Below are 23,153 nucleotides of genomic sequence, written 5' to 3'. Positions count from 1 at the left end.
TGCTTTTTGTTTTTAGTTTACAGATAACTCATTAGAATTTTATAAGCATTTCAGGTTTTTCCATCTTTTCATTGTAGATTTTTTTGCAGATAATGTTTATGTGGATCTCACCATTTATAACAGATCATTTTAGTGCAATATAATTCTTACATCTTTGCATTCCTCATTTAGCATTAGTTTATACAAAACTATGTAAGTCTCCTTACGTAATACTGGGATCTAAAAATGCTGTTGTCAGAATGAACTCATCTCATTTATCTTGAAATTAATTTTTATTCCTTGTCTCTGTTCAACCAAGGTCATATGTTCACAGTCACTGAAGAATAATTTGGGGTTTTGTGCTTAGAAAAAGCTATTTACCTTGACATTTCTCAAGATGCATTTCAGTGTGTACTGCTTACTTACACATACTTCAGTGTCATTTGAAGTAAATCGGCACTTGATACTGGACTTTATTCTTGAACTGATTTAAGAAATTATCATAGATCTTTTTGTGGATTTACGTAGATAACTGCTTCTGTGGGACTACAACTCAATTTTCCACCCAGATGATAGATGGCACATCTCAGAAGTCCACTTCTCATGAAAAGTGTAGCAGAAAAGAATTACTGGCAGAAGTATTCATAACAATTCAGAAACAGTACTTCTGACTGTACTGTTAGAGGCAATTTTGAAATTACAAGTGCTTGCAATTGACTGTAGCCAACTAACCACCATTAGAAATGTCATTTATAAGAAAATAGCAATAATCTAAAGATACTGAGTTAGTATAATTGCCATTGGGTTCTTCATTTAAACTTTCCTCATCAGTTTTATACTTCTTACGTTTTGGTAGTTAGAAAGGAAATGAGATTTTTACTTCACTTTGCCTTTCATAATATCCCTGAGTGGGTTTTGTTGTTTTGTTTTTGTTTTTGTTTTTAAAGGATGACATAGGCTTGTGTAATGATCGTGACCTCCTATATACAATCGTACTCTGCAGACTGTCAGCTAAATTTAAATGTTTTTTTAATGTTTTAATGCTAATGGAGTTTGATCAATAAATATTTTAACTAAAAAGCTGGAAGTTTTGCCTTAAAATGGCATATTTGAGTGCATTTTTATTTTTAAAAACTGGCATGGCAGTGCTGCTTTCTTAAAAGCATGCCATTTGGTCACAGATCTGACCTGTCTGAGTACTGTGACACATACAGACGGAATGTTAAACTGGAAGAAAGTTAGGCAGAGGTGGTATCTCCATCCTGTGTAGATTATGCATGTTTTCTTACAGAATGTCGTTCTAACTCCCAGGGGCAGTCTGCAGCAAAACGACAAGGAAAATTTAAAAAGGTACTGATTGTCAGTTCTTAAAAACCATGTCTTAAAGCCTTATTTACATAGTAATTAAACTTTTTTTCTCTATTATAAATCTTTATTTTTAAAGAATCTCTCCCATAGTTTTCTTTCTTTACATTCTGCAGTATAGTTCTCTCAGTCAATGCCTACAAGCAGTATTGGCATATTGCCTTTCTATAAAAGGGTTTTTAAACTATAACCCCTATTTTTCCAGTGGTATGGACAATTTTTATTGTTTCTCACTTCTTACTATAGAAAAAAATGTCAGGTTCAAAATTTTGAAATTTTCCATATCCAGAGCCATAAAGAGATGAATATGGTAATAAAACAATGGAGAGCAAAGTGGTTAGATATTTTTAAAATCTAGGGCTGACAAGATGGTTCAATAGGTTAAAGTGCCTGCTGACAAGTCTAACAACTTGAGTCTGATCTCTAGGACTTACATGATGGAAAGAGAGTTGTCATCTGACCTCCATATATGTACCATGGCACTTGCCTGTGTACACACACACACACATACACACACACACACACACACACACACACACACACACACACACACACATTAAATATTAAAATGTAAGAAAATGTAAAAAAAAAACTGAAAATCTAAAAACCATTTTAAATAAAATGATTTTGTTAATGAACTAGTTTCTGCTTTTACATTTAGCCTAGTTTTGGGAGGACAGATAAAAAAAATAGCAAATACGGACTCCTAACCAAAACCTTAGTCTGTAATAAAAATACAGACAGATTTGATGCTCTGAAAGGTTCTACTTGGTTTCCTTTAGCGTGTAAGAGTCTGTATTGACTGATGGAACCACATTTAACTTAAAGGTCTTTACTTTTAAGTACAGAGAAAAGGACACTTTTGAGGAAGAGCCACTGATCTCCTTTAGCATTTCAGTGGTCTCTAAGTAAGAGGCATCGCAGTGAGAGAATCAGTTATAATTCTTCGAGTTGCCATGAAGACAGTCTGAAAGGTTCCCCAGGAACTGGAAAACATCAGTACGGGTTTAGGCATGGCTTTTCTTCCACTTGTATTTTTTAGTTGGCCTGCAAAGTTTTGTTGTGCTAAAGTTTTACAAGGTACAATAGAAGAATGAGATGGTTATTACTGGAGGCTCTATAAAGCTTGTGTAATAAGCTTGGGAACTAGAGTCACTTGTGTAATAAACTTGGGAACTAGAGTTACTTCTGTTCATTCCTTCTTATCAGTACAAGTACACAGGACAGGACAGGTCCAGGTCTTGTATTTAAAAACAAATATAAAATTACAAAGAGAAATACAATTTGATGTAAAAGAATGTAGATACTTTTAATCATAAATGGCATCAGTGATATTCTTTAAAATAGTTGAGCAGTATAAAGCTTTTAATAACTTAATTAATAATTGAACCCTCAAATTGGGCCTTTTGAACTACATCTAAGTGATGGTGGGTTGTCCACTGAGCAGTTACTAAGTTTCTGAAAAGTATTCTTCACTATTGAAATACTTTATGGATAACTTAAATATTCTTCAACTTTTATAAATACTAAGTTTCTTCTATTCAACACTTTATAACTTTTCTGCTATAAATATTCTCATTCTTATCTTATATTCTTATTCGTGATTTAAGTTACAAAATCATTACTATTAAAATAACCTCATATGACTCTTAAGTGAGTTGAAAAAAATGCATATTAAATAAAGAGTTTATGATCATAATGTTACAAGTTACAACAACTCCCATTTTCCCTTTGGTTAGTGTTTTATTGAAACAACTCCCATTTTTCTTTAGATTGGGGTTTTAAAGTATTGATTTGTAATTTTAATAATAGAAAATTCTTGTGAAGTATTTTATAAGGTTTTACTAACATTTTAATTGTACTGGTTATTGATTATTTTTTTAAGATTGTAAACTTTTCTACTCAAGCTTTTGAAATTGGATTTCTTATTTTTATAGGTATTACTTGGTTTTTCGTATATTAACATATTACTCATTAAATTCTATTTTCTATCTTCTGTACTAAAACAAATGTCTCATCTTTGAAATTCAGAGGACAAATTGCCTTTGAAAACACAGTTCTCTATGTGGAAATGTTTCCTGCTTCCTGGCTTGGCAAGCTAAAGGGGTTCACATTACTGTTAGAATGAGTAGGGACTGCCAGGCAAGTGGTGATGGACAGTTTCTGTAACATGGTTGTATGAAGAACTTGATTCCAAAGGCAATATAACCATATTTACCTAAGTAAATATTGGTGACTCTTTATCCTTACTTCTTAGACAGTTGTGCTAAACACATGAGACAGAAGCTGTTTCTGTTAGGATTTGATTGTGTTGGGCCAGGTTTTTCAAATACCTTTTTGCTTTGTCTGGGGCAATACCTACCCAGGATAGTGACCTGAAAGCGGTAGAGAAGAAAGCTGAGCATGCTGGAGCATGCTTTAAGTCTAGCATTGTCAGGGTTTGGAAGTAAAGACTGAGACAAAGTCATGAATTCAGAGCCAACCTGGCTTCCATTGCAAGACCTGGTCTCAGCAATGAACAGAAGGGGTGGGGCTGAGGAAAGGAGGACAATAGGTGACAGGGTTCTAAAGGAGTGGGCCCAACAGCAGACCTGTTCTCTTTTCTAGTTTGGACCTTATGTGAGCCTTTGTCCCTTACCTCAGAGAAGATATTGTGAAAAATGGATTGTGAAACAATGGTGCTTATTATTTTGTAGTGAAGTAGTAGCAGAGCTACAGCAGTAATCCCTCATACACTGTTGCATCCCTTTATTCCCCAGGATCATCAGAATGTTGTTAAAGTGGATGTGCTTACACAAAAAAACCTATTTGGGGGAGTAGGGTTTTGAAGTACTTTCTGTGAGGGCAGTATATGTCCCTTTGGTAATACAAATTTGTTCCAATGTTAGAAATTTCATTAAAATTAATATAGATAATAACTTAGCAGTTTAATACAAACCTGAAAAGCTGACTTAATAAATGACTTAGTTAAAGACAATCAGTTTTGCCCAGAAACTAAGTCTAACCACTTGGTTCCATTTCCCAATCAATATATGTTTATAGGAAATGTTTATACACCATAGACAAACCAATTAAAGTATATGTTTTCTGAACTTTCTCAAAGAACTGAAGTCTATTTCTTTCTCTCTTTCTTGTTTGGTTTTCGTCTTGGGACACTACTCTTGGCCAAGGTGATCGGTAGGCTCCTTGCAGCCAAATTTTCCAGTTAGTCTCTCCTCATTGTTCACCATCTTTCATCTGGATTAGCAGTTGATTACTGCATTCTTTTTGCTGTAAACTCACTTCTTTATTCTGTGTGGGGGGTGGTGTATGTATTTGTATTGGGGGAGAGGGTGGGATCTAGCAGCAGTCAGTTCTCTCCTTGCACCAGATCAGCCCAGGAATCAAATTTAGGTCATCATGCTCAGTAACAAGCACCTTCACTGTCTCAGCCATTTGCCATCTCTGCTACTTCACTCTTTATGGTCATTCTCAATGTTTTGAAATCCCAAATTTCTTTGGTTTTGTCCCTGTCTTAGAGCATCTTTGAGCCAAGCAATATTACTAGGTCTACTCTCTTCTATTCTCTTAATCCCTGCAGGTCTTAGTCATGCCATGGATGTAAGCACTTGGCAAACATTCTTGGCTCTACCTTCAAAGACTATCTATTACTTACTTTTGTCTCCAAAACCTACTATTTAGTTCTACACAATGTAGAGTTTTTTAGGCTTGTTTCCTGACTTGTTTTCCTACCTCTGCTTTTCCCTTCTTTGGTCTGTTCTCAAGACTTATATCATCAAGAGTTACAAAAACATAAGCCCAGTTTTTTGTTTGTTTTGTTGTTGTTTTTATTTTTTCGAGACAGAGTTTCTCTATGTAGCCTTGACTCTTCTGAACCCACTTTGTAAACCAGGCTGTCCTCGAACTCACAGAGATCTGCTTGCCTCTGCCTCTCAGAGTACTGGGATTACAAGTGTGCGTCACCGTGCCCAGCTTTCATAAGCCCAATTTTTAATATATATAAAATCGAGTCATTAAAAAGGAAAGTCTTTAATCACTGCCTTGCTTGAAATATTTGATAGGCTTCTATATATTTAAAATAGGATCTACATATTTTTACCCATGTTCTATCAAACTCCACTGCTGTAGCCCACTTTCTTGGTTTACATAACTGCTTTCATATTCTGGATTCAGGGTTTTGTATTTGTTCAACTTCCAAATGGAAAAGAGAGGGTCCTTTCCTCTCTTCAGTTGGGTTATTCAGATTCATTCATGTTTTCGTTTAGCTTCACTGATCTTTCCATAACCACTTTGTTTGCATGATTTTCCTTCTTACCCAGCCGCCACTCTATGCTTTATTGTTTGATTTATGTTTGTGTCATATGTAACTTTCAGAAAGTATTTACTTGTGAGTTCATTGTCTGACTAACACTAGATTGAACATGTATTTATAAGTGCAGGAACGGTACTTGTCCTCTTACTAGGAGATTTTTCTCCTTTTAGTTTTAACTTGTTTACTCCTCTGTTCAGGTTTAATTGTAAAAGAACAGGGTAGACTGCTCTCACGGTGTCAAGTGCAGCTAAGAATGCTAAAGACACTCAAGAAAACTTCTTACCTCTTTTCTTTTAAAGGGATGGATAAAAAAAGCTTCCATGTTTTTAAAGTTGGGGGTGGGTATGCCAGTAATTGCAGATTGATATTTTTGATGTTTTTGACCCTTCAGATCTGGAATACAATATAATACAACTCAGGCACAACTCATATTACAAGAATCTCAGCTTTTGACAATGATATTAAAAGTGTGTGAAATGAAGTCTATTAACCTAAGGCTTTCTTCCAACTTCCTAGGATGTGATCCCTGTTCATTATTACTTAATACCTCCACCAACAAAGACTAAGAATGGCAGCAAAGATAAAGAAAAGGATTCAGAAAAAGAGAAAGATTTGAAAGAAGAGTTTACTGAAGCATTACGAGATCTTAAAATTCAGTGGATGACAAAGTAGGTTGGTTTTAGTACTGGATTTCAATCCTTGAGTCTTTTTCAACTAATACTTTTATGTGTATATGGACTTTACTCAAAATTGTTGACTGAATGAGAAAACTGCAGGTTTTAAAACTTTTCCTATTTCTATACTTGATATTTTTGACAATAAAATGTGTAAAATTTTTGTTTTAATTTGCTTCAGAAGAGAATTTTATTGGAGGACATAAAAAAGAAAAAAAATACTTTTTCTCTCCAAATATTACCGTTGCTTTTGTTATCTGTTGTCTCTCTGTTTGAGCGTATAGGAGTGTATGTGGTTATGTACTTTTCCAGTTAATTTTGTTGTCGACACTTCCTTTGTCCTTTAATAGTTTTTTTCAGTGACTGTATAATTTATAATACTATTAATGAGTATAACATATTTAATAACTTATTTAGAACATATGTTTATAGCTTTTCTCTTTTTGTGTGATGACCCTTTCTCATACATACAGTTTTAACTTTATTTTCTTATTTCTATGGTTTTAGTTGTTTAAGACAGTGTTTGGTTTATCCCAGGGTGGCCAAAATATCTTGTTGGACAAGAATGACCTTGAATTCTTAATCATCCAATCTCCCAAAGGCTGGAATAACAGTCATATACCAGCATACCTGGCCTAATGGACATATTTTTAAAACTCCTGTCAGATAGTATAGTCTAATTGTTAGTTTAGATGATTTTAAAAGTTATCTTGATATGTTTTTCAAATTGGCTTCTGGTATGAATGTAAGATCACTGTCTGTACAGGATAGAAAAAGCTGTTGTTGCTGGCAGTTGAGCTGTTACCTGTTGTTCTCAACATTCTTAATTAGAATATGAGGCTGTTCTTACCAGCTTAAACTTTTTAACATGAAAGATATTCTTTTCTTACTTATCACTGCTTTCCTTAAGTTTATTCTTAGGCTTTTAGCTTACCGTTTAACACAAAACTTTTCTTCTGCATGGTTGAGTTAGTTGCTCTTTTCCTATGTTGTTTTCTCTTACTGATGATTTACTGGCAGAGTCCTCTTTAGCAGACTTTGTGTATATATCCTTTTGGGTATGTGACCTGGCTCACTGCACATATATACACTCACATATTTTTTTTTAAATGTGCAAGTACTACTACAGACCACTGCCTTTTCCCTTCCAGATCTTGATTTAGACTGGTACCACCAAGATACAGTCTTCATGTGCCTTACTTTCCAGTAAGAAAAACTAGCTGTACCATTGTACACATACTCCTTCTTACTGATTAGTGGAGGCTTAGTTCCACCTTACAAAGTCCTCATGTGCCCTCAGCTCATGTGCTCAGCTCACAAGCTGGAGAGAGATAGCTCAGGAGTTAAGAGAGCATGTGCTGCTCTTCCAGAGGACCAGAGTTTGGATCTAACTACCTGGAACTCCCAACTCCATGGAATTTTTTTTTTTTTTTTGACACCTTCTTCTGTCCTCTGTGGACACACAACTACAAGTGACAGACATCCACACAAATACATACTTACCCATTGTTAAAAACTTAAACAATTAAAAGAAGGAGTTCTCATCCATGAAGCTGTGGTTGTCACTTAGATAAATGCATATGGTTTTCTCCCCTCTGCTCCAGAGCCCAGGCTTAGATATTATGTTGGTGAGACAGAATTTTTTTTTTTTTTTAATGACAGCTTCTAATGTCTTTAAAGAACTTACTTCATCTGAGCAAGACAATCTATAAATTTCAACTGAAGACCTCCTGACCAGTGAAGTGGGGAGAGGATTTTTAAAAAAAAAAAAAAAAAAAGGAACTAACAAAATCTCAGAGAAACGTGGGATCTTAGAGTGTCCTAAAGTAGATATAGTGGTGTACTGGGAGAAAGAGGGAAGGATGAGAAAGTAGCTGAAGAAATAATGGCTGAAAACCCGTATTTATTGAAAAAGATAAATTTATACATCAAGGTCCCCTAGTAAACTCTAAGAACAGTAAATGCAAAGAAGTATTATAACAGAGCTGTCACTTGTCCACCACATAGGATTTTAATCAACCACAGGCTGTCCACAACAATGATCCCATGAGATGATAATCTGAAAATTTTCTATTGCCTTGATGTTAAGAGCCTCGTAGTGTCATTGTTGAAGTGTTTATGGTAGTATAAACCTGCAGTATTGCCACTGTGAAAGTATAACACATAAGTTATGTGTTAAAATTATCACCAAGTGACCATGTTACCAGCTTGCATATGTACTATTATGTATGTATTGTATTATGCTTCACATTTTAGAGAGTTCTTAAACTTACTTCAACAAGCTTCTTACAATGCAGGCAGAAGCCTTATACATCTCCTTTTTTTTTTTTTTTTAATATCTGTTCTTCTCTCATGTATTATACCCAACAGCAGTTTCCTCACCATCCTCTCTTCCCATTCCCTCCCTTGCACCTGCCGTCTACTCCATCCACTTCCTTTTTTTTCCTTTTGAAAAGTACAGGCCTCCCAGGGATATCAAACTAATCATAGCATATCAAGTTGCAACAGCACTGGGCAAGAGGCAACCCAGTAGGAGTGAAAGGTCCCTAAAACAGGCAGAGGAGTCAGAGACAGCCTCTGCTCCTACTGTGAATAGTCCCATAAGAACACCGAGCTATACAACCATGACATAGATTTATGCAGAACCCTTCAGGCTCCATGATTGTTAGTTCAGTCTCGTTGAGAGTCTATGGGACAAGGTTAGTTGAGTCTGTGAGTTTTTTGTGTGTGGTTTTTTTTTTTTTTTTTTGGTATTCTTGTCCCCTTTCGCTCCTATAATCCTTTCTCCCCCTCTTCTGCAGGATTCCCTGAGCTCTGCCTAATTTTGGCAGTGGGAATCTGCATCTGTTTCCATCAGTTCCTGAGTGAAGCCTCTCTGGTGATATTGGGCTAGATGTCAATGTATGAGAATAGCAGAATATCGGGATTTGACTTTTTGGTTTTTTTTCTTCCACTTCTGTTTGGTTCTATCCTAGGTCTCTGAGCTATGTAGACTTTGTTTCCTGGCCCTCCAGTGTCAGGCATGGAGTGCCTCTCATGACATGTGTCTCAGGCTGGGCCCGTAGTTGGTTGGCCACTCCCACAAGTTCTGTGCCACCTTTACCCCAGCATATCTTGCAGGCAACACAGATTTAGGTTAAAGGTTTTGAAGCTTGGTTGTTGTCACCATCCCTACACTGGAATCCTTGGTTGTTTACAAAAGATGCTTGCTCATTCAGGCTTTGTATTCCCCATTTCTAGGAGCCTGTGTTCACTAGGGTCACCCTTGTGGATTTCTGGGAGTTTCCATTGTACTAGGTTTCTACGTTTACAATATGCACCGCCAGTTCCACTCATCTCTCCTAGTACTGTATCCCTCCACCTCCCCCACCTCATCACTCCTGTTTCCATCTCCACCCTCCCCAAGTCCACCCACAAAATCTTTCCCCTTTCCAGAGATATCCATGTGCCGCCTCTTGAGTTCTTCTTGTTACTTAGCCTCTCTGGGTGTGGATTTTAAAGAATAAATATCTCTTTATGACGTCTCCTGAGTGCTTCAAGAGGCCACATGGATTGATTAGCCTATTCTTTCCAGGTTTGTGTATGTACATAGAAGTGTTCTGAAATATTACTCATTGCCAAAATGTAGAAATAAACCAAGTGTTCAGTAGCTGGTGAATAATAAAGTATATTTTAATGTCCACACATTAAAAAAAAACATTAATGCTAGTCAGACATTAAAAAAAGGACTGGCACATGTTATAACTTAAAAAACATTGTGCTAAATGAAGTAGCTAGTCACAAAAGACCACCTTTTAATGTCCAGTACAGAAAACTCTGTAGTGACAAAAGTAGATTATTGGTTGCTTAGGGTTAGGGAATATGGAGTTTCTAGGAAGGTTTTGATAGCTAGATGCACTTTAACCACTGGTGTATCTCTAGTCCTTTAGTATTGTTTTTAGAACATGAATTTTCAGTCTGGTGAAACATTTAAGACTGAATGTAGCTGATGTAAAGGTGTTGGAAATCTAAACATACCATTCACAAAGCCAGATGAGCATGGCTGTTCAGAAACAAAAGGAGACAAAACAATGGAAAAGGATGTTGATCCAGAACGTATTTTAGAAGAAATTCATAGAATTAGTAGAGGTCTCTTGTAGAATTTATGAAAACTTGAAATAATTCTTTCTATGATTAAGCTATAATAGAACATACTGGTTTTCCCCCAGGCACATTGGCGCACGCCTGTAATCCTAGCACTTGGGGAGGCAGTTGGAGGCCAGCCTGTTCTACAAAGTGAGTCAGGACAGCCAGGGCTACACAGAAAAATCCTGTCTCAAAAAACCAAAGAGAGAGAGACACACACACACACAGAGGGAATATACTAGTTTTTCTTTTGTATGATTGGAGGAAAAGAAAGAAGGAAGCAGGCTCTGGTTTGTTCTTTGTACTAAGTTGGAGAGAGTAAATGGCCTTTATTGAAATATTTCACTATAAAAAAATTCTTGCAAATCTTATTTTTATATTCTATGAGATTTTGACTATTTTAAGTGAATTCCCAGACGTGGTCTATCTGTACTTGTAGTTGTTTAATTATTACTTGGATGTTAATTTGGGTTATTTTTTTTATCCTAATAAATATAATCAGAAAGAATTGACATAGTTTATTCAGCTTCCCCATTTAGGAACATAGTGTTTCTCTTCATTTAAGAGTTTATTTTAATTGTGTGTATATTTATGTGTGAATATGGATTTGTGAATAAGTGTAGTACCCTTGGTGGCCAGGAGAATTTATTGTATATCTTGGAGCTGGTACTCTAGGTAGTTTTTAGCTGCATAACATGGGTCTTGGTCCTCTTTAAGAACAATATGAGTTCTTAACCACTATGCCATGTTGATGTATACTTTCATCTGAATGTTTTATACAGCTCTAACTAAAGTAATTTTCAGGTGTGTATATTATATGTAACTAGTCTTTATTACTAAATTATACTTATGAAATATTTAATGACTAGAACTGTAAAACAATGTGTTTTTTACATTTTTTAATTTTATGTGCATTATTATAAAGGTGTGAAATCCCTTGGAACTGGAGCTACAGACCTTTGTGCTCTTAACCACTAAGCCATCTCTCCAGCCCCTAAAACAGTATTAAATCTTTTTAACAGAAATTTGCTTTAAATTGAAAATCTCTGATTTGTTTCTTTTACACAGGCTGGACTCTAGTGACATTTACAATGAATTAAAAGAAACATATCCTGCTTACCTTCCTCTGTATGTTGCACGGCTTCATCAATTGGATGCTGAAAAGGTTGGATATACTTGTTATTTTAATAACTTGGTTTTTGTATAATAGAAACTAATGTTGGTATCTTTTAAGCAAAGGTGCATCTCTCTCTGCCTTTTCTCCCTGACTACTGAAAATGAATCTTCCACAATTGAATATGTCATTAAGATAATCGTAAGAACTGGCCACAGCCAGACGTGGTGGCACATGCCATTAATCCCAGCACCCAGGGAGACAGAGGCAGGTAGATCTCTGTGATTTAGAGGCCAGCCTAGTCTACAAAGTGAGTCCAGGATAGCCAAGGCTACACAGAGAAACCCTGTCTCAAAAACCGAAAAAAAGAACTGGCCACTACTGAGTTGTAGTAGCAGTAATTGTGTGAAAACAGTACTTGCCTGGTTCGGGAGATTGTAGCACTGGAAAAGTATAAGGTCTGAAGTTTGCCCTTAGTCTAAAGGATGAGTTGTCCTGGACAGCTGGAAATCTAAACACCTTCTATAACTACTTTATTACTAAAGGGGTTATTTTTGTTTTGTTTTTTAAAGATTTATTTATTATTTATGCAGTATTCTGCCTGCAGAAAAGGGCACCAGATGTCATATTAGATGGTTATAAGCCACCATGTTGTTGCTGGGAATTAAACTTGGGATCTTTGGAAGTGCACTTAACCTCTGCGCTATCTCTCCAGCCCTATTACCGAAGCTTTTATAATAATGCCAGATTGTCTTAACACGAGCCATAGGCCAGCTGTTATTCCTGTTAATGGAAGTAGAAACATAATGGTTATTATCATCAGTTAAAAATCATGAAGGTTTGGAATGAACTAGAAGGAGGTCTCTCAAAAACAATTTGACAAAAGAGAAAATTACTAAGTAGACCATCCATGGTGGTCATAATTTTAGTCTTGATTATAATCTTTATTTCCTCTTATTTTAGTGATTGTTTAGAAAGATTTTGCTTATGAATGAAGTTTTGTGGAATTTAAAATATTTTTTTTCATGTGGCATGGCATAAAATAGATTGTTATCACTAAAATCTTTTATGTTACAAAGGAATTTCCCTTGTTTAAAAAACCCTTGTTTAAAAAATTTTGATAAATTTTATATATTTTGTTTTATTTTCGGTTTTGAAGTATAGACTTAGGTTACAGATTGTCGCATCTGAGCCCGTTTTTCAGGGATACTGGAAATTGTAAAAATCACATTAAAACATAGTACAGAGTTCACAGAGGCCTACAAGGAAGTGATATAGTGTACTTTCATGGCTGGGACAGTAGAAATGAAAATGTTTTAATGCACTTATTGATACACCTTTATTTTCTACCCAGGAACGAATGAAAAGACTTAATGAAATTGTTGACGCTGCCAATGCTGTTATTTCTCACATTGATCAGACCGCTCTAGCAGTTTACATTGCAATGAAGACTGACCCCAGGCCTGATGCAGCTACTATAAAAAAGTACCTAACCAGTAAATAATCTTTCTTGCATCTCATTTCTTAGTTACTTGTTTAAAAACTAGGGACTAGTTTTGAGGATTTTTTATTTTTGTTGTAATATGCTTAAAATCAAGACTGACAGTTTGTTCATACTTCCTCAGAAATGTCATAATTTTCTTCATCTTGTTAAAACACAGCCCAAGGAAATAGTTTGCTTAATCGCCACCAATTACTATACAGGTAGAATAACTCCATAGTTCTGATCAAACAGTGCCGCCCTTGGTAGGTTATATGAATTGGATAGGTAGAGAAGACATTGCCTCAAGAAATTCACTTCTAAGTTATTTACTGACCAATAGCGTGAAAAACAAAATCTAGTTCTTAATACCTCATGAAATAAATGAAATGAGGTTAAAGCTTTTTGGCTTTAATTTTATGGAGGAGATTTGGAATTAATATTGGAGAGGAGTACAGAGGAGCATTGAGAGTTTGGCTTTTGTACAGCTTGATGCTCTGTATGCGTGGACCTTCAGTGCCTATTGTGGTTCAGTCTCTTCACTCTTCTGTGGACTCCTACCGTTACCTTTTACTGACTCTCCCCAAATCACACTTTTCTTACGTTGTATGGATTCCTTTCAACACGGGGGCTCACTAACTTGCAAGGTTCTTAATATCCTAATTATTTCATAGTTGTAGCTGGTAAAGCAGACTACCTAAAAGAACTATTATTTTCTTTAAAAGTTCTATGTTCTACATAAAATATTGGATGCAAAACTGCTAGAACTCTTTGTGTTACATTTTAGTCATAGTTTTGTTTTAGGAATCATTGCAAAAGTAGTAGTTTTCAAGTGGAATAAAATTTAGTAAGATAGCTTTATAGTCCATGGTTAGTAGTACCCTTTCATATTTTCCAGATGTATAATTTTTAAAACTTTTTATTTGGATGCTGTTTTTTAATTTTAGTAATATTAGAAAGTGTATGTGCTATTTATTAAATGATGATCATGTACAGGGAATTTTGGTCATTTTAAATGCATGGTCCTCCAGATACTGTAAAATAGAATATTTGCTTAGCTTTTAGAAGAGAGGAAAGTGAAGCTTACAGAGAGTGAATGGCTTGCCTGTAGTGCTGTAATAGGAAGTGGGAAAACCAGCATTCACACCTTTGAAGATCTACCTTCAAAGCCTGTGCTTTTTCTTTTTCTTTCTATCTTTGCCTTATTTCCCTTTTCTTAAGATGAGCAGCACTAATTTTTATCTCAAAGGAAACAAAGGAGCTGCTTAAGTGTGTTGCTTGCCTCTGCCTCTAAGTGTCAAGAGACTCCCTTCTCCAGGTCTGACCGTCCTGAAAAAACAGCTTTATCTCACTGTCCTCTGTAACTCTACTCAGTAAAAAGATACAGCCTTTGTCATATTCCTGCCAAGCTCCTGGTTTGTTGCAAGGCTGATTTGCACTGCTGTTCTACTTCCTTAAAGCCAGTATTTGTCCTGATACATGAGAAACTGACAGTGACATGTTAAGCTATTTTCCTTGCCCTACATGACCTTCTCTGTCCCCTCTGCCTTCTAAAATGTTTCATTACATCATATAGTTTGTAAAGTAATAGAATTTCTGGAAGGCACAGATGGCGCAGCTGTTTCATGTAGAGCAGCAAGGACCCAGGCTCAGTTCCCAGCACCCATATGTTAACTCAAACCGTCTGTAACTTCCATTCCAGGGGTATCTAACATCCTTTCTTGAACTCTGCAGACACTCATACACATAAAAAAAATTTTAAAGTAGTAATAGAATCTTCTCAAGTTCAGGTATATATAAAATAAGATAGGACTCATTTTGAGATTTTAGTAAGTATTAAGGCCCATTTATTTTTTTCTACTGTTTTGGCTATTGCTACAGGAGAAATAACTCCAGGTTAAAGGGAGTCAGGTGTATATTAGTCTTTTTTTTTTTTTTCCTTTAGTTGAGAATTTCTATGCTTTGAAAAACTCCCAACACTGACTTTAAATGGCTATCAAAAATAATAATAGGGAAGTAGCTGGTGAAGAATATAGTTCTAGAGATTTTGAAATAACTAGGTTAAGCCTATAAAAAGACCAACACACACACCATACTTTCTTAGATGTCTCTTTTCCATGCGAAGTTCCTTTTGTTTAAATCACTTTTATAAAAAGTGGCAAGATTGCTTGCCACATCTGTTGGCACATGCCTTTATTCCCAGCATGCAGAAGGCAGAGGCAGGTGGCTCTCTGTGAGGTAAGACCAGCCAGGTCTACACAGTGAGACCCTATCTCTAAAGAGATGGAGAGGAGGAAGAGAGGTGGGGACAGATAGAAATGCTGTTTTATGATCATGATCTTTTTTAGTGATCTGTAAGAGTTTTAGTTTCTTGTCTGGCTCTTAGGGTTAGTCACTTCCTAAAGTGTGGCTACAGTGGCCGTGATGGGATAACCAGTTTTGATCAGAGCGTGTTTATTGAGCAGGTGTATGTAAGTTATCATTAGGAAGGGCTTTAGAGAGTGACAAGACTTCCTGTTGAGAAAAGTTGGTCTAATTCAAAAGATTAAATTGGCAGACAGACCTGAGTGTATATCTTTAGTCCCAGCACTCAGGAAGGAAAGGCAGGTTGGTATCCATGAGTCAAGGCAAGCCTTGTCTACATGGTGAATTCAGGACGACCAGAGCTGTATAATGAGACCCTGTTTTAAAAATACAAAACAATAACAAAAAAAATTCCAGGTGGGATGTACTGTATTAAATATTTTTAATAAATATTTAAAATTTTAAAAGCCTGTAGGAAGGAAGTCTGACTCTTATTCTGAATGGGCAAAGCTTCACAGCTTAACAAGTTATTCAGCCTGAACAAGTCAGTACTAAGGTAGAAAAGAGGAAGAAAATATTTCTGTGTATGAGATTTCGATGATTTCATCAGAGGATGCCAAAACTGTGAGAAATGTGTCCTGTTGGTAACTTAATTTATCCCTGACAAGCATAGATCACCAGCTTCTCCCTCATCCCCAAAAGCCCTTCCTGAGTAGCTGTGACCAGTCATTTGGGTTTGGCATGAGTTGTGATAACTACCCTCATTGATTCAGTCTGTTCCAAAGCACTCCTCTTCTCCACAATGAGGACAGTTGTTCTACCTGACTCTTAGAGCTGTCCTAAAGCAGAAAAGAATGGTACCAGGCACTTGATGCTGGGCAGTAAGTGAGCAGGACAGTAGATGCCTCAAGAAGGGACCCAAAGTTTGCTGTTCTATGTCTGGATTAGCTAAAGCAGTGTCCAGGCATTTCCACATAGAAGAGCAAGGGTAGTTCTTCAAACCTTGGATGTGCTTGATGACTGGTGGAATTCAGGGCAACCTAGAACCCAGACAGGAGAGTAATGGAGCCATCTCTGGAGTCAGAGTATTACAAAGATTAGAATTAAATTGAAGAGGACCTCAAAGCTTGGAATGTGGAGTTTATACTGAGAGACTACTTAAAATAATTAAAACTGGGACCTGGAAGAATCATTTGTGTTTTAGTATAAGCTACTGAGGGGGCAGACATGTGGGATACCAAATTAATGAGTTTTGCCAAGCATTGTGTGATTAAATGAACCGATGAGTGAGGTGTGCTATGGCCCATCAAATTCTGCCTTTATTTATATATCGAGGTACAGGCCTGGTACTAAACTAACCTGGCGAATAAAGCCGTTGCCACAAGAAATATAGAATAAGTAACTGACCTGAACTGGAGGGCTGAGAGGAGAGGAGAGGAGAATGTAGCACTGCTACCACTTCATGGTTCAGGCTGACAACTGAAAATGGTAGAAGGACTAGGTGGCCAAAGAGAGAATGAGCATTTTGCCCCATGTCAAGCACTCCCTTCCCATCCCTGTGGCTCTGTGGAATAAAACTGTATATCAAGCCAGTCTGGTGACACCATAGGATAGCTAGATATGAGTTTGTGAAACCCCTGGCTTGTGGTTGTATGTCAGTTCAGAAATAAAAAAGGAAACTTTTATTGTTTTTGCTAATAAACTAGGGTATCTTATGGGCTAGTTTTATTTTCACTGGAGATGATGTTGAGGCTATCTTCTTAGATGACCTCACAAAATCAAATGGTCTTGGAGCTCTTGAGAACATCTAGTCTGGAACAGTATGTTAACACCAGCATTTTATGCTCCCTTTATGCAGTTCCAGGGACCTGCTCAAGTTAATACTCCCTCTCAGCATGCAGAGCTAGTAAGCCTCAGAGCCCCAAGTTGCTGAATTGGTAACTGTCCACCTGCTTCTTGTGAATCCGGTGCATTTCACACATTGCACGTTTTACTATGGGTCCTTCAGAGTTAGTCTTCTTGTTAAACTGGTCATCTTCCCACAGCCATGTACCTTGTGGTCATTTTCTCAGCATTTTAAGCATTTTAAGGATTGTTTTCACACATCCCTGGCATGAACTGGAAATAATGCCTCAAGTAAGCTCAGTAATGTTCCTTGGAGTGGAAGTTACTAATGCTGAACAGTAATGGATAAGCGTCTAGTCTATGCCAGGCATGGATGTAGGCACTGGAAAAAAATCTTTACATTCCCAGAGCAAGACAATTTACCCTAGAGACTGAGCCCAGATTGCAGAACCAGACAGCTCAACTTGGAGTCCTACATCTGATACTTTCTAACTGGACTAGATCTCTTTGTCCTTCTGCTTTCTCCTATGCAAAATAGGAGTATCTTATTCATAGACTTGCTTTTGGGTTTGTTTATTTTGTGTTTGTGTATGGGTGTACACATGTCATGATGTGCCTGTGGAGGTCAGAAGAGAGCTTAAAGCAGTCAATTCTCTTCCTCTGCTTGGTTGGTTCCAAGAACTGGATTCAGGTCGTCAGATTTGGTGGCAAGCACTGTTACTCACTGAGCCATCTTACTTCTCCCATAAAACTGTTTTGACTATAAGTGAATTCATATGGTTAAGTGCTAAAGCAGTTATTGGTGCACTCAGAGTAAACATGATATTTGCTTGATTTAATATATGATATCATTTGTGGCTATAAAAACCTTGTCTTTCTATACATTACATATAAATGTATATATAATTACTGTTTTTAAATGTAAAGACTTAAAAGATACTGCCCTTATTAAAATGTGTATAGCTGAGAAAACAACTAGATAATCTTTCAAACTCTTTGTTACTATGGCATTCTGCATCAGCTAAGCACAGTCACCCTAACTCATCTCACCTGTATGTATGATGAATCTTTTGATGCTTACTAATAACAGTCTCATTTGATGTGTAACACATTTACAAGGGTTTACAAAATTTATGCATGGTAAGTCTTAGAGAAAAGAACATGTGCACTAAAAATGAAATCATCCCTTGGAAAAACTTTTAATTAACAGATGGAAAAAAATTTTTATTTGCTCTCTAGTGATATGGACAAGCAGAAATCCACCCTGGTAGATGCCCTCTGTAGGAAAGGATGTGCTCTGGCAGACCACCTTCTTCATGTACACCCTCACAATGGGGCAGCAGCTGGAGATGCAGAAGGAAAGGAAGACGAAGGAGAAAGTACCTTGGAGACTCTGTCGGAAACCTTTTGGGAAACTACAAAGTGGACAGATCTTTTTGACACTAAGGTAACTTACTCTTCTGTTGTTGGTCTTAGTACAGCTCTTGATGTAGTGATCTCTCAGGTCTTGTGCTCTGACTGCCAAAGAGAAAGAAATTGATGCTACACTCTGAAGAAGATGCATTTTAGCCTAAGTACCTTGCTTTTGTCCTACCTGTTTTAATATGTTTGTTTAACAATAATTTTGAAAACAATTTGAGGACATTTATGGTAGCCTTTTAAGAGAGTTATAGAGGAAGCCAAAACTGATGTAAAAATGGTCCTTCTTCCTCCCTGCGTATTTTTTATGCTAATTTTTAGGGTAAAGTATGCTCTTTAGTTTATATATTATTATTTACTTTCTTCAAAACTCTGTAACTTCTACATATCTCAGGTTTTAGCTACCATTTTCTTTTTTTAATTTTATGTGCATTGGTGTCTTGCCTGCACGTATGTCTGCGTGAGGATATTGGATCCTGGATTTATAGACAGTTGTAACCTGCCATGTGGGTGCTCAGAATTGAACCTGAGTCCTCTGAAAGAGCAGCCAGTGCTCTCAAATGCTGAGCCATCTTTCTAGCCCCTAGCTACCAGTTTTAAACAAATGTTTGGAAAAGCAAAGTTAAATTTTTTTTGGATTTGGGTTCTAAAAAACTTATATCAAATTCCTTTTGTCTGTTTATAGTACATTTATATAACTGTAGGTTTTTATTAATATTCTTGGAGAAGGAAAAGTAGATGAGTTCTCACTCAGAAATTATCAATCACTGGGTCTCAGAATTAGCTATGGTAATTTTTAATTGAAAACAAAACTAGGAAAAATATTTTTTATGTTTGCAGCTCCCCTATAGACCAGTATTAGTACTACTGGTAGTACTAGTACTGTAGTTTTCTGCAGTACTCACAGAACTAAAGCAGGCAGAATTAGACAAGGGAGAAGGGTTAGGACCTGAAATTGAGTTTTATTCCCGCCTCTGCCTTTTTTCTCACAAGGTACTGAACATTGATACCTGTTTCTTCCCTGGATATTCTGAATAAGTAGTAAGTTCATGGGGAGTCCTCAGTGGTATTGCTGTTAACTGTTAACAGTTAGTAAAGGTCTGCTGTTCATCAGCAGTGCTTCCTACTAGAAACATGCATGTAGTGAGGTGATAAACACTATGATCTCCTCAGTGAGATTGTTAGGCATACTTCTGTCTTCACAGGGACGGGCAGTTGCTGACCAGGGGCAATGCGTTACAGTACTGGCCTGTTTCCCCTGTTAATTGAACAAGAACAAACACTGGAACAGGAGTTCTTTTTCTAAGGATGGTTACCACACTCCATAGTTCAGGGAAAACATCAAAACAGCTTGACAGATCAACATAAAGAAGGAACATATTTATGCAAAACATGTCCTTTACAGAGTTAGTGATTGTATTGGCCATTTTCATTTCTACTCTTTATTTTCTGTAATTATGTTAACTATGGGTTCTTTTGCGTGAAGAAATGGTTTAAAGTGGATTTTAGTAGCTTATGACTTATCATTATTTATTTTCTGTGTAATTATTTTATGTAATTATTTGCCCTTAAAAGACATTTTTTAAAAAATTTCCCTGATACAACATATTCAACTTAAAAGATACACATTCAGGGGCTGGAGAGATGGCTCAGTCAGTAAATTGCGTATCACACAGCTATGAGGACCTGAGTTCAGTCCCCTGCATCAGTATAGAAAGCCAGGTACTATGACCAGTAATTGCAGAGCTGGGGTGGCAAAGATGTGATGGTCTGTGGGGCCAATAAGATGGCCAAGTCACCCTTAAAAAGATGGAGAGCAATGAGAAAGATACCCTGTGTTGACTTCTGCCCTTGTGTACACACACAAGAAAAGCTATGTGTCTGTAAAAGCCTTATTTTGTTGTTAAAGCTATATGCCTTAAAATATACATACTCCATTGATAATCTTTATTTTGTTTTATATCATAGGTTTTGACATTTGCATATAAACATGCATTAGTAAATAAGATGTATGGGAGAGGCCTTAAGTTTGCAACTAAACTCGTAGAAGAAAAACCAACAAAAGAAAACTGGAAAAATTGTATTCAAGTGAGTAATTATGCTGCATATCACTGCCATACTGCATAGTGACAAGAGCATTCGCGGGGGAAACCTGTTGTCATTATAAAACATAACTTATTATGGCCCATTGTTACCATTACTAAAGCAATATGAGTTATAGTAAATGCGTGAGAGACCATCGGTAGCCATCAAAATTTCTAAAACAGTGTCACTGCTATTTAGAGATCCTTATTAACCTTGAATGTTTTCAGCAAGGGCAAAATGAATTAAGTACTTTCTGTTGTTAAAAGAAATCATTTTTTTTTTAATTTTTTTCTTATCAGTTACATTTTATTAACTCTGTATCCCAGCCATGTCCCGATCCCTCATTCCCTCCCAGTCTCTCCCTCCCTCATCTCCACCGTGCCCCTTGCCAAGTCCACTAATAGGGGGGACCTCCTCCCCATTCATCTGATCCTGTTTTATCAGATATCTTCAGGACTGGCTGCACAGCTCTCCTCTGTGGCCTAACAGGACTGCTCCTCCCTTGGGGGGTGGGGAGGCCAAAGAGCCAGTCATTGAGTTCCTGTTAGAAAAAGTCCTTGTTCCCCTCACTATGGGAAACCAATTGGTTACTGAGCTACCACAGGCTACATCTGAGCAGAGGTTCTAGGTTACATTCATACATGGTCCTTGGTTGCATGTCAGTCTCAGAAAAGACCCTGTGCCCAGATAGAAAAAGAAATCATTTTTGAAGGAAGCATTTCTTCTTAATGTGTATTGTTTTGGTTCTAATGTGGTTGAATTTGTGGAGCTTCTATTTTACTTTTTGTCTGAGGTGATTTCCACTATATATCACATATACAAAGAAAAACTTGTTGGAGCTTTCTTCGTGAGTTAGTTTGAGATGATATGAAGAGAAATGATAGTAATGTCATCTTGTTTTCTGTCTACCTTTGTCAGTCACTCCGAATAGTTAGACAGTTTGAGTCCTTTGGATCTTGACTAGGCTAAGAGAACTCTTTCTGGAGTTCCTATCATTGTTTCTATGTTCTTATACCCCTGTGATAAGATTGTAGTTTGTTAGGAAGGACAGTCAGTTGGTGGACGGATTAATGGATGACAGACTGAGAGAAGGAAGGTTCTGTCTTGTGGTGCTATAGTGCTATTACTAAATTAGGAATTTTGGGCTTGGAACTGTCACCTGCTTTACTAAATGCTCTCTTTTATTGTAGCTGATGAAATTACTTGGATGGACCCATTGTGCGTCTTTTACTGAGAACTGGCTTCCCATCATGTATCCTCCTGATTATTGTGTCTTCTAAAATAAGAACCAAGACTAAATTTCCAAAAAGAAAATTTTATAGTGAACAGATATATGAACAAATGTGTGGAATTTTTAGTCTAACTAATGCATGTTTTCATCCACTATCCAATACTGATCATTAAAACTATATATATTTATCAGAGAACTCAATGGCGTGTGGCTTAATACATGAAATCTAGACCTCTGACATCATGCTGTTTTCCTAGTCCTCCCACACCTGTCAAGGGCAAGGCATACCCTGTTTGCCAGCCTCAGCTGGATGCAGCTGTTCACATGCATGAGAGGTTTTCATCTTTTAACTGTAAAATGTCAAATCCTGTTTTTTATTTTATAAATGAAAAAGGTTAAAACATGCTCAATTTTTTCCAAGTATATAATGGCCTTTAAAAAGCTACATTAGATGTAGCTAAATTATTTATTTGACTAAAAATTAGGAGAACATCATTTCCAGACCTTGTTGGGTGTAGGTTTTTTTGTGTTTTTTTTTTTTTTTAAATTTTTATTTTATTTTTTATTTTTATTTTTTCCTAAAAAATTCAAATAACTTGGGGGGCCATAACCACATGGCTGTTGATGGAGGACACGTGTTACAGAAGTCTTCACTAAGGAGTCCTAACAGACAAGTTGTTTTTACCACCTCCTCAAGTACATAACATCAGAATGAGTTAAAATCTGTGTCAGTGCCAGACAGCTGACTTTATCTGGTATTGTAAAGATATACACAGTATGTTTATAATGTTGAAATCATGTAAAACACATGAATAAATGTACAAAACCACAGGCACAGTACACCATATGCACTCTGATACCTTAATTGCTTTTATAAATAATAAAAGTAAATATTGAAGCTCCTTAAGATTGTTCTTAATTTTTCATAAATCAAATTTGGGGTTAGAACATAACAGTGTATTAAATCTATAGGCCAAAAAGTTAGATAATTTATTTTATAATGTTTCTTAAGGGTTTTCAGTTGTTTGAACATATTTACAGTGCTTATCATTTGTTTAATTTTTTTTAATCTTTCTGTCTAGTATCCATAGCTTTATAAAATAAACAGACAAAAATAGACAATATTAAAAGGTCTAGAGTTAATCTGTTAGCAAAGTGTGTTTTTGTGCTCACGTTTTTGTATAATCTTGTTCTTTTGGGTTACTGCCGTAAGAGTTAAT

General features: G+C 36.5%; 1 protein-coding gene across 4 annotated transcripts in view; it reads left to right on the top strand.

Moving 5' to 3' along the window:
- The window catches only part of Tpp2 (tripeptidyl peptidase 2), a 73,614-nt gene extending 50,774 nt beyond the window's left edge, over positions 1-22,840 (top strand). Inside the window, exons 24-30 of one of the 4 annotated variants that reach the window (XM_055605299.1) lie at positions 1,291-1,329; positions 6,173-6,324; positions 11,524-11,620; positions 12,924-13,054; positions 18,438-18,645; positions 20,586-20,705; positions 21,893-22,840. In XM_055605299.1, coding sequence (XP_055461274.1) covers positions 1,291-1,329; positions 6,173-6,324; positions 11,524-11,620; positions 12,924-13,054; positions 18,438-18,645; positions 20,586-20,705; positions 21,893-21,982 — 837 coding nt within the window. In that variant the 3' untranslated portion in view covers positions 21,983-22,840. Of the gene's footprint in view, positions 1-1,290; positions 1,330-6,172; positions 6,325-11,523; positions 11,621-12,923; positions 13,066-18,437; positions 18,646-19,610; positions 19,659-20,585; positions 20,706-21,892 lie in introns of those variants that run through there. The other 3 variants (XM_055605301.1, XM_055605300.1, XM_055605302.1) reach the window with 3 other exon arrangements.
- The last annotated feature ends 313 nt before the right edge of the window (positions 22,841-23,153 follow it).

Source organism: Psammomys obesus, unplaced genomic scaffold, assembly GCF_907164565.1.
Source record: "Psammomys obesus unplaced genomic scaffold, mPsaObe1.curated_primary_1811, whole genome shotgun sequence".
In the NCBI taxonomy this organism is placed as follows: Eukaryota; Metazoa; Chordata; class Mammalia; order Rodentia; family Muridae; genus Psammomys; species Psammomys obesus.
The sequence above is the reverse complement of the archived record's forward strand: the minus strand, read 5'-3'. Positions and strand labels throughout refer to the sequence as shown.